At 38.4% G+C, this 15,641-nt stretch overlaps 1 protein-coding gene across 1 annotated transcript in view; it reads right to left on the bottom strand.

The window, feature by feature from the left end:
* Nucleotides 1–15,641, bottom strand: part of NTNG1 (netrin G1) — a 150,476-nt gene that overhangs the window by 37,226 nt on the left and 97,609 nt on the right. Inside the window, exon 5 of the mRNA XM_040073099.1 lies at nucleotides 9,661–9,687. Coding sequence (XP_039929033.1) covers nucleotides 9,661–9,687 — 27 coding nt within the window. The remainder of the gene's footprint in view (nucleotides 1–9,660; nucleotides 9,688–15,641) is intronic.

Raw genomic sequence — 15,641 nt, 5'->3', positions numbered from 1 at the left:
GCAATTGATGATTCCCAAAACACCAAATGGACATAAAATACTGTGCATAACAATTTCTCTTCCATGGCTTAAAATATAATTTTTCATGACGAGAAGATATCCTAGGCCAATATATATGGTTCTAACACCAGGAACAAAACAGGAACATATTGTGTTAAATCTGCTCTGCAGAGATAAAACGACAGTATCAGACAAATATGGATTTCTTACCAAAGACACATATCTTACTGTAACATCCTGTTTCAGGGCCTTTTGAGTGAATTACATATCTGTTATCTGAAGAAATATATTTACCAGTAGAGTGGGCCTTTTCTTTGGCTCTCACACTTTTGTGTGTTTCATCTATTTCCTATCACCTCTGCTGATACATTTTACAGCTTGATTTTTTTTTTTTTTTGTCGTGACATTAAATAGCTACAAAATGTGTTACTTGCATGAAGCATTTTGTGTGAGCAATAGAATTAGCTGTGTCTCTTTAAAGCTTTATCTCCTTTGATTAATGTGATATGGGAGTGGGGAAATGACGAGTGAAAGCCCTTAGAAGAATGGTGCTCGGTCTTGGAGCTGAAAGTGAAGGGGATGGGATTGTGGGGAAGGAATGAAAACTTGTTTCTCTGTTTCCATCTGCCTAGCTTTGATCTTAGATTTGGACAATGTTTTTTATCATCTTCTCTGACTCCTGCAGTGGTTTTGTCTTGTCTGAACCAAACAGAATTCTTCTGAAGGGTCACATCAGCCTTCACTGTGGTGATATTAGTGGGGAGAGAGCTGTTCTCTTCTGTGTATGAGGAATTCAGCTGGGTAGTGGGTAGACTGCAGTTGTCATAACCTGGTTGCCATCAAGGGGCTAGGCCTGTATATCTTTATCTATGGTGAGTTTCACTGTTACATCCATCTTAGTGGAAAACTTGTAGGGAAGCTGTGACAAAAGGACTGGGGCTTCAAACATATGGAAGGAGGACATCCCAAAGTATCTTCTGACCCATTTGTCAAGGGTGAAAAGAAATTGGCTGGGTAGTGTCTGTCACTGAAGTCCTCCCACACAGAGAACAATTAGAGGAAAGGATGGGGACCTGCACTGTGCCATTTGCTGTCAGGCAGTCTTCTGCAACTGAATGAGTCAAGTTGTAATTTAATCACATAATTACATCATATTCTTGCATTTTTGTGGTTTTTCCTTATCAATCAAGAAAACAGAAGAAACAGAAGAAAGAAAAATCAGTCTAGCAGATTCTCAAACAGTCTATATATAGACTAACATTAACCTGCCTCTACAGGTCAGATCCACCAATTCCTACACATAGGAAGTGCAAACGCCCCAGTCAGAGTGGATGACAAAAAAGTATCTCCAAGCTATACCTAGTGAGGTGCTGTGGTAACCCTTGCCCCCTCCACTGACAGACTGCTACTATGAACCTGGGAGACCAGCTTCCTCCTCCTCAGACACTCACTGACAAATTAATTGCACAGTTAATTCCCTGTTAAAATTTTGGTAGATTTAGGAACACTTGGACTTGACCTAAACATTTTAAAGTGACTGGACATTAGACATAACATAAAAATCAGGAGTTAAAAGGAAAAACAATTGTTATGGACTATGTTGTCCTGCTGTCCCCTGAGCCTTTTTTTTTCTTTTAGCCATTGTGCAGCATCAGAGTTGTTGCAGAAAACTGGTCACATTTCAAACTGGAGCTTCCAATATCCTATTTGTGTTGTTGGTACTGTGTGGTACACCTGCTATAAAAATTCAGATGTACAGTGGTCTTCAACTGAAAAGGCCTAGGTATTATCAGAGGTAAAATCAATAGTGTCAGACAACTTTGCAAACAACGTTTAGGACAAACCCTCTGGAATTTGTCATTTCATAAACTGGAGGTCCTGTATAGTAAATCAGATACTTTACATAATTGAACTGATATAATCAGTAATATTTAATATATAATTTATCCTGATTATGATTCCTCTAAGTAATATAATCTCCAATTAAAATCATTCCTTGTAAGGCAGAAAAAATAATATTTACATATAGAAATACTATAAATGCTATAGATCTGTGCTTGTTTTAGCAAACTTACTTAAAATGGAAGTTGTGATTTACTGCAAAATAATTAAAAATTCCCTGACCCTTTAAATTAGATAACACTGATCTGAGTTTCTTAATGGGCACCCCAAAAAAATAAAGAGCATATTTACAGTTTCTGGAGACTACCATTTAAGTATTATTACTAGTGATTATTACTGATTATTACTGATAATTATAACCGTACTAGAAGGGACTTCCGGAGGTCATTTATTTCCACAGTTTGCTCATAGCAGGGTCAACTTTAAAGTTAGATGAAGTTGTTGAGGGTCATATCCAGCTGAGACCAACTGCTGCTTGGTGATGTGGTTAATGCTCCTGACACTTACTTCTGTTATGTACTTTTTTCAATCTTTGGTAAAGAGGATGTCTTTTTCTCGTGTCCTTCATTCATGGCCTGTATTTCCATCAAGATTAGAGGTTTCTTGATAAAGGTCTTTCTTCATAGCTTTGAATTTTTTTTTAATGGTGATAACTTTAAATGCTTTATCTGAAAAGGTAGGTGAGAAGTCCAAGCCCAAGAATGCGGCTGTCATTCCCATATGTACATTGAAGCAGATGAGTCATGCCTTGAACAGACACTGGGAAGATTCATTTAGCAGCTAGTTATTCTTTCACAGCAACCTGTGAAAATATTTCTAGTCCTTGGTGATTACCACTAAGGACTTTATTTTTAGAGAAGTTGACTAGATAAACCAATCTTTTCCAGAACAGTTCCATGTCTGGAAACTGCATTTTGTAATTAGAGTCATTATTTACCAGAATAACAAATGAGTCTTGGTGTAGATATTCTATAAAATGTGCTATTTTGATCTACTGTAAAATACTCCATGACAGTTATTATGGGCAAACAACGATAAATGTAAAAGAGAGTTTCTAAATGTATGTTTGAGTGTTATTATTTAAAAGTGAAGCTAATGTAGGCATCTTTAAAAGTGGAGGTAGGTAAGCTGTGTGACTGAGCAGAAAATCAGATATGACATTTTAAATTTGCATTGAATATTTTTACATTTTTAGTTACTATTGTTCTAAAGCCAATTATATGTAGAAAGTAACTACTGGGAAAAAAAATGTTACTTTCATGAAGTAAGGAAAAACTTACTGCATTATATTTATTAGATGTATGATAATTTCCTTTGTCCTCCCAAACTTCTTTTTTATTTATCTCCTCCCTGATACACAGTATCAGAATTACTTTCAATATTAAGTGAAGAGAATCTGTCTCAAATATTCACTGGAGGTGCAGTCTGCACCATGAGCTATACCATGGCTTCAAGTTGGGGAAATAAAAGAAATGAATGGGTAGTTTCAGCCTAATTCCAGCCAGACAGCTGCACATGAAAAAAACGTGTCACGATCTTGGCAGAAATTAATTGGTGTTTTGTTGGTTTCTCACTCCAACCAAGTTCCGAGCTGGCAGTAAAATGAAAATGTGTTCCCAGTGCGAGGGGCTGTCCGTGCTCAGGGATGAGAGCAGAGGTGATGGAGCACAGGAGTTCTCTGCAGCCCACTGTGTCTGATCAGCTCCTCGAGTGATGCTGCTGGCCCAGCCCACAAACAATGCGTCTGCTGGAAATTACTACTCATAAATCTGAAAGTCTTAAATAATGCTCACTAGTGGCAGACAGGGAGCACTTGTGTTAGCAACTATCAGTATTAATTTAATTTTTAATAACAATAAGGAACCCTAGTGAGCTATGCTGATTAAGATGTTTCCTAACTTTCTTTCCATTGAAACAAAAGAAAACAAAAAATTAAAAATGTATCAGTATAACTTAATGATTCAGTAGAACTTCATGTCTCTAGCCATAGAAAGCTGGCCTTGCCGCTGCCTATTTCAAACCATGAGTAGGCAGCAGTAAATATCTGTTCTAAATTAGAGGTGTCTGCTGAGGACAGCGGACTTATGACAGTTTTAGGTGCTAATACTGAACAAAAAAATAAGGATTTTTAAGAAATAATGCTCACTGAAATCACTGGCAGATTTAGTAGCTGCTGGAATAATCGAGTGTGTTTATATCAGATTGTATTCCACCACTTCTTGCAATCATCATGTCATTGTTACAGCATTTCTATCTCCTTTGGTCTTTTTGAATTTATGACAATCTCATAAAATTTGTCTTTTAGCACTTTTATTAAACTGCAAAATCTAAAGCACTCAAAGAGGGAAATGCTGATTTATTTTTTTTTAACTGACCCTTTATTTTATGAAGTTAAAAAAAAATACTTGGCTGATATAAGGCAATCTTGGACCAATGTAGGACGTTTCATACCTGTTCCTTTGAAGAAAAGGAGAATTCTGCATAAATGGGAAGATGTGGTTGTTTTATGGTAGCTCCTCAGCCATAACAGCTTTTATAACTGTTGGAAGAATTTAAATGTAATTAGTCCTTTATGTGTCCACTTGTACAGTAAAAAAGAAAGTGATCTTTTTAGAGGCTTAAAAAAAATAATCCAAGAATCCATCTCTGGAAACCTTCAGATATCAGAAAAAAAATACCACTGATTTGAACAAATTGTTGGCTGATTCTCAAAATAGTGAGGGCTGAGGGAATTCTTCAATTTTAAGTATTTCCACTAAAATGTTTGTAGAAGTGCACAGTCAATTCAAGTATTTTTGGAATGAAACATTTAGGTACCTTCTCATGAAAAAAAGAATTACTTTGTTGATAGTTTGCAGGGGTTGTGTTGTTATTTTTTTATTTGGACTGGTTTTGCTTTTTCCTATAAAAGTGCTAAAATTGGCTGATTGCCTGAAATTACTGTACAGTAATTCACAACTGAACAGTAAATCAAGATCTTTTTTTTAAACATCACTATGCGGATTTGGAAACCTCATTCTTTGCTTTAGTCTGTGAAATAAACTGATTACATGTCTTAAGGAACAGAAAGAAAAAGATGAGAGGGGAACACAGAAATGCATTTTTTCCTGGCAATTTCTCCCCAAGCTTTATAGATAATTAAGTATTAAAATGTCTTTTTGGATCATGTCTACTCTCTGTAAACTTCCTTGAATAACTGAGCTCAGCTTGCATATTGAAAGTGCCACGTGTTTTGCATGGGTACCATGGTACATATTGGAACGTTGATATTGCATTTTCTAGAGTATCCTATCCCTTGATTATTTATTAATAGTTTTAAAAGAAAGATAACTATGAACTGAGTAGTTTTCTACATATTAAAGCAAATCAAAAATTATTGAAAACACTGTTTGATTGATAGACTGATTTAAACTCAAGGCGATTGTGGAAAACTGGAAAGAGGAATGTCTAAACTGTCAGTGAGACTGCTGAGCTCAGCTCTTCTTATCTGTTAAAATTGGTGGATCTGGCAAAACCAAAACTGTAACAAAGGCTCCCCCAAATCCCATCCCAATGACCTCTCAGTGCTCCCTGGGGCTGCATTGGTGGTTTCTGACCTGCCCTCGAAATCACTGCAAAGAGGCGGTTTCTGCTCTGTGCTGGGCTCAGCTCTGCTTCCTCACCTTCAGGGGTCACACCCTAATTGCAGCAAGAAACTGGCTTTGTTGTGACTCCTACCAGGTAAAACTACTCCAATGGAATTATTTGGAATGTAAACTTCTCTCAGATCGAGTATTCAGATGAGCATATCGTACCACAAAGGCTGCTTGCATTTTCTTTCAGCTCAGTAATGTTTTAATGTAGTGGAAAATCTAATTTTTAAAGGAAAAGATTTCAGGAGCTTAAAAGCATTAAAGTAGGGAAAACAAATAGCGGCTTGATATTATAATCAGTTATCTAGATAAGGTGATTGCCTTAGACTGGAAGCCGTTACTTATTAGAAGGTCAGATTTGGATAAAATTAAATTGAAATGGGAACATTTTGCTTATATGTCTAAAATAATAGATACGGTCTGAAGACAATATTGCAATGTTTTAAGAAGACAAATATCTTAATGGGCTCTCAACAGCACAGCTTTCTGTAAAACTTGACCTCAAATAATAATAGAAAATAATGTGCAACCTAATTATGCATGTTTATGCTCTGCTGACATGTGTTGGGTACAGACTCTAGTCCAGAGCTTGGCATGCTAACGGCTTTGACCACACGACTGAAGATTTAATGAGAGAACTTCTTGGTTACTGAAAGAGGGCAAAATCAGGTCCAAAATACTTTGTGTTGTTATCAAAAAACAAAAGAAAATCCAATAGCATTTGCTCTTACTGCCTTTTAAGGTGTATATGTTTGCCACATTAAAGTTTCATGACAAATGTGAAAAACAAATAAAGCTACACTCATCCAGACACTGTTTTAGCTCCAGAAAAATACCTATGAGATTTTTCAAGGTTAAGAAAACAATAAAATAAGAAAGTGCCCATTCAGTCTTTTTTTTTTTTAACTTCTGCGTCTTGCATTCATTATCATAAAAAGAGTTATCTTAATTTAAAATTGACTATAAGGAAGAACAGAAACACAGAGAACAAAGCAGAAAATACCGTTTGATTATTGTGATTGCATCTTGCACTTGGGTGCCTGGTCTGTCTCTAAACTCTGACTCATCTGCCAACAGCAGGCTTTAAGGTGATAATCACCCACACAGAGCTATTTGCACATCATGTCTATCCTATCCTCTATCTAATTATACCCTTTATAACAAACTGTTTAGCATAATTAGTGGAGTTATGCTTTACAGGAAAAAAGATAGAAGCAATAGTTTAGAAGACTTAACTTTTTGAAGGCATACATGTACAGATTAGTAATGTTGGTATTGGGTCACAATAATGAACATTTTGATGCACTGGTCTATGTAAATTTGTACAATCATTATTTTAGCAAGTAAAATAATGTAGTTTTCAGAACATTTACACACTGTTTGTATGTATTGCTTAAAATTATGAAATGGTTTTGGGACTCATTAATTGCTAACACTTTCACCAGTATTTTTTTCAGACATGGCTGAAAAATGCTGAAAGGGCCAGCATTGTAATCAAGAATGCTGGAAATTATCAGAGAACCTATTCAACTGATAGACAACAACAGGTACAAATGACCTTAATGGGAAAGCTCTGGGTTTTTTGTTTTCCCTTAAGTTTTGTTTTCTTCTAGATGATCAGAAAGGATGTTTACTAATGACCACTCTTTCTTTGTGTTAAAATTTTAGTTATAAGCTGCTTTAATACAAAATCCTTTGACGTTAAAAAGGAAAATAGAGAATAATACATATATGTGCACACAGGTAAAAAAAAAAAAAATATATATATATATATATTTTTTTTTTCTTTTTTTTTTCTGGCTTTCATTGCAGTCTTAAAAAAAGTGTTATGTTAACACTGCTTGAGGTGGCATCTTCTTTGCATGCTTGAAGTTCAATGTTTCTAATAATCCCCCTGCCCCAACCCTCCTTATAAACTAGAAGGAGCTGGGAGCACACAGATACCCCCCTGTAGGTGTTTGCTGCCAGGCAAAATGAAACCCAAACTATATCTCCCGACAGTAACTTTCCCAGATGGGAAGTAACTCTGCTGATATGAAAACAAATACTGTGTTAGCATAGACAAAACAAAAATCATGCAGAATCCATTAAAGCAGCCACAGCTAATTAATCTTGTTTGGTTTTGTGTGTAATTTGACTTCTGTTAAATTCTCTTTGAGAACAGGATAAATTTATGGATTCTATCCTTGTTTAACACAAATTCTGCTATTCCTGTGGTATAGGAAAGGTGTTCAGAACATTAACCAGGTAGAGTTATTTCCCCCTGAGCTATTTAAGAAAAAAACATATGGAAAAAACAAGCAGAGTATCAGTATTTACTTGTGCTCATGAAGAGATGCTCATACTTCGCCTTTTTCAGGTAAGCAAAGAAGTATGTTGAATTCTACCACATATTATCCCAAGACATTTACAGAAAACTAAAGATAAAACATAGATTTGCAGAAACTCTTGTATTTCCTATAGAATGTTAAACAGCACTTTCTCAGTTTGTAATAAATAAACTGTACTAATCACCCCAGTGTAAAATACAAAGAGGTCAACAATGCATCCTTTCAGCTCACCATCGTCCAAAAGGTATTTGAGTTTCCCTATTAAGTTTTCAAAGGCCAACATCTGCTGATGCTCAGAAATGGTAGATGTGGTGACGAAGGCTGTATGGAGTGTGAAGTGAAAACACAACCATATAGACCATGCAACACAGTACTAAGAAACTACAGCACAATCAAACTCCAAAGAGCTATTTCCCATTCATCCCATTTCTGTTATTAATTGCAGGAATATTTCTGAGAACAGTGGCGTAAACTTACTCTCTTTCATTTAGTTGAATTTTTTTTGCAATGAAACATATGTCTAAACACCAAGTTTTGAAAATAGCACATCACTATGAATCTGCAGACGTACAAATACCAGAGGAGACACTAGAGCAGGCAAATGACATTAAGATTGAAGGCTTTCATTTGCACATCATTGTCATTGATGCTGTTTTGCTATTTAAAGCAAAAAACAGATGCTGTGGCATTCAGCTGCTAACACTGCTCACACTTGCAAGGGAGATAGTTTTGATGGCATTTAACTTGGCTGTCAAGAGCTTAACAAATCAGTGCTATTCATGAGCTGAGTTGATTATAAATTGATAGTCCTGACCCTGTATCATAAGACATGAGACAGTTTTACCCAAATTATTAAAAACTTTTCACTTGGATATTGGGTATGGCAAATTGCATTTAACAACTGTGGTATTTTATAACTGATTGTCCTGTATTATGCAAGTTGTGCCCAAAGTATCTACAAAGCTGAGGCTGTAGGGAATATTTTTGCTTGAGCCACAGCAGAATCCATTTCTCCCTCCCTGCTTTATGGGCAGTTAACTAACGTGCCAGGACTGTGTGCACTCCTCAGCTGCAGAACTCAGCCAAGGCTCACAGCTCAGCTGCTGTGCACTTGGTCTCTTCACGTTTTGTTTAAGTAATCACCTCTTTCATTGATATAGTAGCTCTTTACATAACAGTGTTATGGTTTTGTTATAGTGTAAGAGTAGTATTTTGGTCCTTTAATTGCATACAAAAAAGCATTTTTCTCTGAAGGGATACAATTCTGTTTATCTTGTGGAGTAAAGCTGAGTTCAAAGCCTGCTAGAGTTAATGCAGATTCCAGCAGATACACCGCATTTGTGTATCTGCTTCTACTTCATGGAAATAAAAGCTATTCCATTTATAAGCTGTTCCATTTGCTCTTTGAATTTACACACTCATATACATACATGGAAACTATTGGTCCTGTGCTTCAGTTGTTAGCAAACATTTTCTTCAAAATGCTCAAGAAATATTTTTCTCTGCAACAGTGTCTTAATTCTTTGTGTCACACTCAGTTTTACAGGGCTCAGTGCTCATGTGCTGATAAGAATCGATCAGAAAATCCGGGGCTGAATGCAGATGTAAGGAGTGACATTGTCTCTGACCAAGTAATCACAGTTACATGTTAATGCCAGAGAGGAAGGCCAATACACAGCCCCTGCACCACAGGGCATGCTGTCAGAAAAACGCTATCTACACCAGAAAGGGATGTTGGGAAATCAGATCCATGAAGCTGAATGACAATGCAAAACAATACTGGTTTTATTACTTACTACCAATACTGGAAATACTGGGTATACCTGCAGAGAAAGAAAACACAAAGAAGTGTAGTTAGCTGTTTGCTGAGCTATGACATCTAAGATTCTGAAAACATTTTCAGAATACATTATCAATACATAGTTAAACTCAAGCATCTGCCATTACATGCCCTGTCCTTTATAAATGCAGAGCCCCTTAGATTTTTCAGTATGGGGCTGCAGGGACCACTAAAATGCATTGACAGATGGGATCTACACCGGCTCTCTGAACTTCATGAATTTGTTCAGAACAGTTCTGTATTTCAACTAACCACCCATTATATTTAATGCTCTAGATAAAAATATCAGTCATGCACGTATTATGCAGATCTAGGAGAGTAATTTAACCGAGGGATAGATGCATTGCTAACTGCTTTGGCCAGCTGCTTAAATCAGTTGGTACTTTCTGTTGCATTAATTGTATATAGATATTTTCCCCTCTTTTACCTGACAGTTATCTAAATTAAGCTATGTAAAAGAAATGTAATTGAGTGAAACAATCTAATGCAGTAGGTTGGCCATATTGTAAAGCCTCTCTTTGATTTTTTTTTTTTTTTTAAATTTTTTTTTCCTGTGTTCATTTCAATTCCTAAACCGAAGTAATGCAAGGAAGCCATTCCAGAGGCAGGTGAGATTTACCATAAGAGGTGGGCCTGTTAAACTCCTTTCCTGGATAAGCAGTGTGGGATCTCATGTTGTATAATGCAATCCCAAGAACTAGCTTGGTGTCAGGTCTGCCCTGAAACCTAGGCTTTGTGTGTAGCACAAAACCATGGATATGAAATCTTTCCTGAAATGCCATTTTCTTAAGATTAAATGCCATTGTCAATGGCACCATGCCTCATCACTTGGCTTAGTCAAACTGCAGACCAGTATTGAAATCCTGGATATTTGCATCCTCTTCCTTAAATACAGTTTTCCTTTTTAAAGTTTTATTGATTTTTGTGGTATGCATTTTGTTGCAGAAATTTCTCTGTTTCTCCATAAAACATCTGCCACACTTCTTTCAACATCTATCTCGAAGTCCTCCTTTACTTAGAGATGGCATGGACCTCATTCTGCAATTAAGTGGAGGAATGTCTTGAGAATAAATGATATTCAATGTAAGCAAGGTTGCAGAGTTAAGCTGGGAACAATCCTAATTTGTGGCATGGCTAAAACAAAGCTGAAGTAACCGAATTTGCAGAATGGGGACCAAACCTAACTTTTTTATGTTTCACCACATCAATCCTGGGGCACATGTCAGAATTGCACCTCTCAGGTTTCAGATCCTATGGCAGCTGTGGCCTGGCTGAGCACCACAGACAGCACCTGCTGCTCCCCCAGCCCCACACTCAGATGCTGTTTGCAAACTTAATTATTTCTACCTTTGCTGAGATTAATGTGTATTTTCCAAAATTTTAACACTGTGAGGTATCAAAAGCCAAATGCAAATATCATCATACTAGAACAATGAAGTCATAGTTCTAATGGTAACAGAAAGTGCTTTTTTTAGTTAGAATAATTAAAGAGAATGCCTATCCCCTTTTTAAATGTCAAAAAGACAATCGATTTTCAAATATTTTTCCCTGAAGTTTCAATCACAGCTTGTTTAAATTTTTGCAAGTCATTGTAGCTGGTTTAAATTAGCAGGATTAGTTTTCCTTTATATACTCATGGAACCTACACAAATATTAGATAAAAGGCAAAAACTGTGTTCTCGCACTCACACTTGCACTGTGAAATGGTATTTGTATTTCCTCTGGGTATACTCCCCCGCCTCAAACCTCTCTGTCTCCTACACACACACACAAATATCCTTTCCTTTCTCTCCTAAACAGATTGTAGCGAAGGAAGAGGTTTTCCTGCAAATCTGCTCACCTCATATTATCATACTTCAAAATTTTCAATGAATTCACAGTGATAAATGCTTCCTGGGCAGAGAATAATGAACACAAGATGCCTGCTAGCCTGGGGGCTCTGTATTAACCTTGCAAAGATATCTTCAGGTTCTGTTTCAAAAGCTGTTTTGCTATTTCTGTATAGAGTTTCTTAGTTGGTGTGCTTTTCTATAAGCAGGCTGGTTTTTTTACTACCAGGTATCCCTGTGTGAGGTGACTGGCCTTGATAGTGCACTACTTTATGCCCTTCTTACTAAAGAGAGTGAGAATGACACTTCTGAGTTTGTCTGGAAAGGAGCTGGTTATGTAGGGCCATGAAGCAGGATCTATTAACACTCTGTGAAAACCACACATATGATGGGGAAATTATTCTTAGAAGGAGTGTTTGTGTGAGATCTGGAGTTACATATTGAGGCTAGCTCGTGAATTCAGCTGAGCTCTATTTGGTGCAAGTCCTTAGGTAACGAGGCACAGGAGGTGTGATTCTGCTCTCTGTCTCTGTCAGTGTGGAGGCAGGCGAGGGCCTGAGTGCACCTGTGCCACCACTGCTGGGGACAACAACAGGCTGCGGGGTCATCCCACCACTGCTGGGGACAGCAACAGGCTGAGGGGTCATCCCACCACTGCTGGGGACAACAACAGGCTGAGGGGTCATCCCACCACTGCTGGGGACAGCAACAGGCTGAGGGGTCATCCCACCACTGCTGGGGACAGCAACAGGCTGAGGGGTCATCCCACCACTGCTGGGGACAGCAACAGGCTGAGGGGTCATCCCACCACTGCTGGGGACAGCAACAGGCTGAGGGGTCATCCCACCACTGCTGGGGACAGCAACAGGCTGAGGGGTCATCCCACCACTGCTGGGGACAGCAACAGGCTGAGGGGCCATCCCACCACTGCTGGGAACAACAACAGGCTGAGGGGTCATCCCACCACTGCTGGGGACAGCAACAGGCTGAGGGGTCATCCCACCACTGCTGGGGAGAACCACAGGCTGAGGGGTCATCCCACCACTGCTGGGGACAGCAACAGGCTGAGGGGTCATCCCACCACTGCTGGCCCTTGGCTTGAACCTGGTCTGTTACATGGCATGGATCGTTTCCAGTCAGCCTTGTACCAAAATCTGTGAGTACTTTGCAGTGAAGTGATGGGGACAGGTTAGAGAGATGAAGGATCATGCCCATTACTTCCTTTGATGGACAATTCTATTGAGCAAGGTACAAAAAGGGATTGAATTTACATCTATCCAGTTGTTAAACCAAAGTAATGTTCAGCCTAAATTTATCTTCCAGTTGAAATCACTGGGATGGTTATTAATGGTAATAGATTTATAGTGAGGGGACATCAATAAAGCATGCAAAAAAGTTCAGAGGTTGTTACTACCCCTGAAATGGCAAACATTGCAGGAGAAAGTCACTAATACTATTTATTATTTTTGACTTGACTTGAGGGCGGTGGTTTGGTATATTACATGTTCACTGTAAGTGCATCTAAATATATATGCATTACTTGAGAGGAAAAAAATCTGGTGTTTTCCTTTCATATGATCTTCTGCATCTGCCCTGTAATTTTCTCATTTCCCCTGCTTCCAGAAATGGGTTGTTATAGCTCTTAGCTACCATGGAGCTGGCTATTGAGATGAAGAAAAAAGCAAATCAGATGCTAGCGAAGAAAGCAAGTTTTTGATTTTTGTCTCTGGTTTGTGTCACTGTGAAATCCTTAACACAAAGGAAACAGATCAAGCTTTTGGTGAGAAGGACCACACTGCTGCTTCCAGTCTCAGGGCAGGTCATACCCTGCAGACCATCTTAGCACCTCCACTGTCAATGTCCGCATGTGCTTCTGGCAGGACTATTAAACAGGAACAAAATACAGAGCTTTTCATAGCAGAGCAGGATGTTAATGCCTCATCTGATCTTTTGCTAGAATATCTGCCCTGCAGCACTCCCTGCAGTGAGTCTTTCTTCCCTTTGCAGCTCTTCCATTGAGGCATGATTGCAATATCAGATGCTCAGCATCGATTTCAGAACTTCTGAATTCTGTAGCAATTTAAAGCCTGGAGAAGCTCAATGGTACGGGTGTCTTGTAATCCCTCACAGGGAATGATCATTATGATCATAGGAGTAAACTTTTCATGTATTGTTAAACCTGTATTCTGACAAAGGATTACACACAGTGAAAGAAAATTCTTTGGAAATTTCATCTGTTTCATTGCAAGAGCCCCAGAACTCCTGCTACTGTTAATTTTGCAGTTGTTTCTCTGTAAAGATTGAATTCATAGAAAAGGAACTGCTTTGATGAAGTTTGTCATCCCTCACCTCTGCTTTCCCAAGTGATATCACCAGAAATAAATGGGACAGAGGAAATAGTTTTTGTTTTATTGGGTAACATCTTTTAAAATTTGGACTTTTTCATGTTATGTTTTAGTGTGTCCAAACCAGTATTGAAAACTCTGTCTAGGAAACACCTAATGAGATCAAAAGATTTTTTTTTTCAAGTAATCGTAACTTATTGATAGAATATTAGAAACTTTGAAAAGCCTGAAAGTCGGACCATTTTTGGCACTTTGGATATCTTAAAAGAGACACTTTGCCTTCCCATGCTGCTGCTGCTTAAGGACTGGAAGTCTCTTTCATTTCACCTCTTCACTCTGTATGGCAAAAATAGAGTTGTTTGAAACCAAGTGACGTATGGAAACAATTCATTTCCCAGCAACAGATGTCTCCATAGCCAGCACAAAGAGCCAGCTCAGCAGGGTCATGCAAGAGGGTAGAGTGCTGAAGGATAATTTTTCCAGCCCTATTTTAAAACAATACAGCGCATTAGTTATAGTGCATTGTTTTTAGGTATGTATCTGCAATGTTTTGCTGGCTATTACACTGGATACCCAGATGAAGGAAAATGAGTTTATCACTCGCAGATTTTCGCAGTTTCTCCTGACACTTCTGTTTACCTGAATGCTCTTGATACACTGCAGTTTTGCCTTCACACTGTGTTTCCCAGCCTTTTGTGTGACATGTTCCTGTGGCTTTATACCTTCTGTAAGCTTCTTGGGCTAAGATTAATATGCACGATAAAATAGAAGCAATAGGAAGCTTTGCTGTTTTGTAACTTATTGATTGATATCTTCCTTTTTCTCTTTGAAATACATTGTCAAAAGCATCTCAAGGAGCAATATTTTAGACTTTCAACATAAGTGTCCCATTCCTTCAAACTGAGTCATGAAGACACTGGAAAACTTCCAGTCACTTGGGAGAAGGGCCCTTAGAAAATGGGACACTGTCTAGTTTATATGAGTCTGCTTTGACTGGAAAGCAGGATGTGTGATCCTTTCAGTTAGAGGAATCCGTGTTACTTGGATTCCTGACTAGAAAGTACAACTTGGACAACTTCATTTATGCTGGTCCTTCAAGATGGTTTTGTGCCAGCAAATGTTTATGGGGAAAATGGAACATCAATGTGGGTAATACCAGTGCGCTTCTGGAGGTGCCATAAGTTTCACCAGAATCTGTTTCTGTGGCAGCTGTGCTGCACGGATGCCTTGTAAGTCTTTTCCCGTTCAGGGAGGTTTAAGGTTGTGCTGTTGAGACAGAGGCTGTGCCATGGAAGGGGGACCCACTGCAGGAGAAATTCAGTAAACTGAGACTGTCTGCCTGAGTATTGACTGAAAAGAACCACCAGTGTTTCCCATGCCCTGGTCAGTCCTTTGTTTCACGTTGAAGTATGAATTAGGAAAGTCATGTAACAGCTGGGAGGAGCTTTTGCTGAGCGTTGGGCACTTTTGATACAGGTTATTGGTGGTGAAGGGACTGACACAAAGAGAGCAGGCTTTGATCCATGGCAGCTCAGTGCAGTCTGAGACAGCTCTGTCTGATGGAGCAAAGAACGTAAGTGCCAAAAATGATCGAAACAATGGGAAGCAGAAAAGGGCTGGTGCTGTCAGACACACACAACTGCTGAGGAGAACAGCTATCCTGTAATACCAAGTAGAGAGAAATTCAATAAGTTCACTTTGTGTGTCAAAACACATTGCAGAAAAAACTATCTGCAGAATGTGGCAGCACAAGGGAATGAATG

Source organism: Hirundo rustica, chromosome 9 (genome assembly GCF_015227805.2).
Source record: "Hirundo rustica isolate bHirRus1 chromosome 9, bHirRus1.pri.v3, whole genome shotgun sequence".
In the NCBI taxonomy this organism is placed as follows: Eukaryota; Metazoa; Chordata; class Aves; order Passeriformes; family Hirundinidae; genus Hirundo; species Hirundo rustica.
Note: the sequence above shows the minus strand (reverse complement) of the source record. Positions and strands in the feature narration are given on the sequence as shown.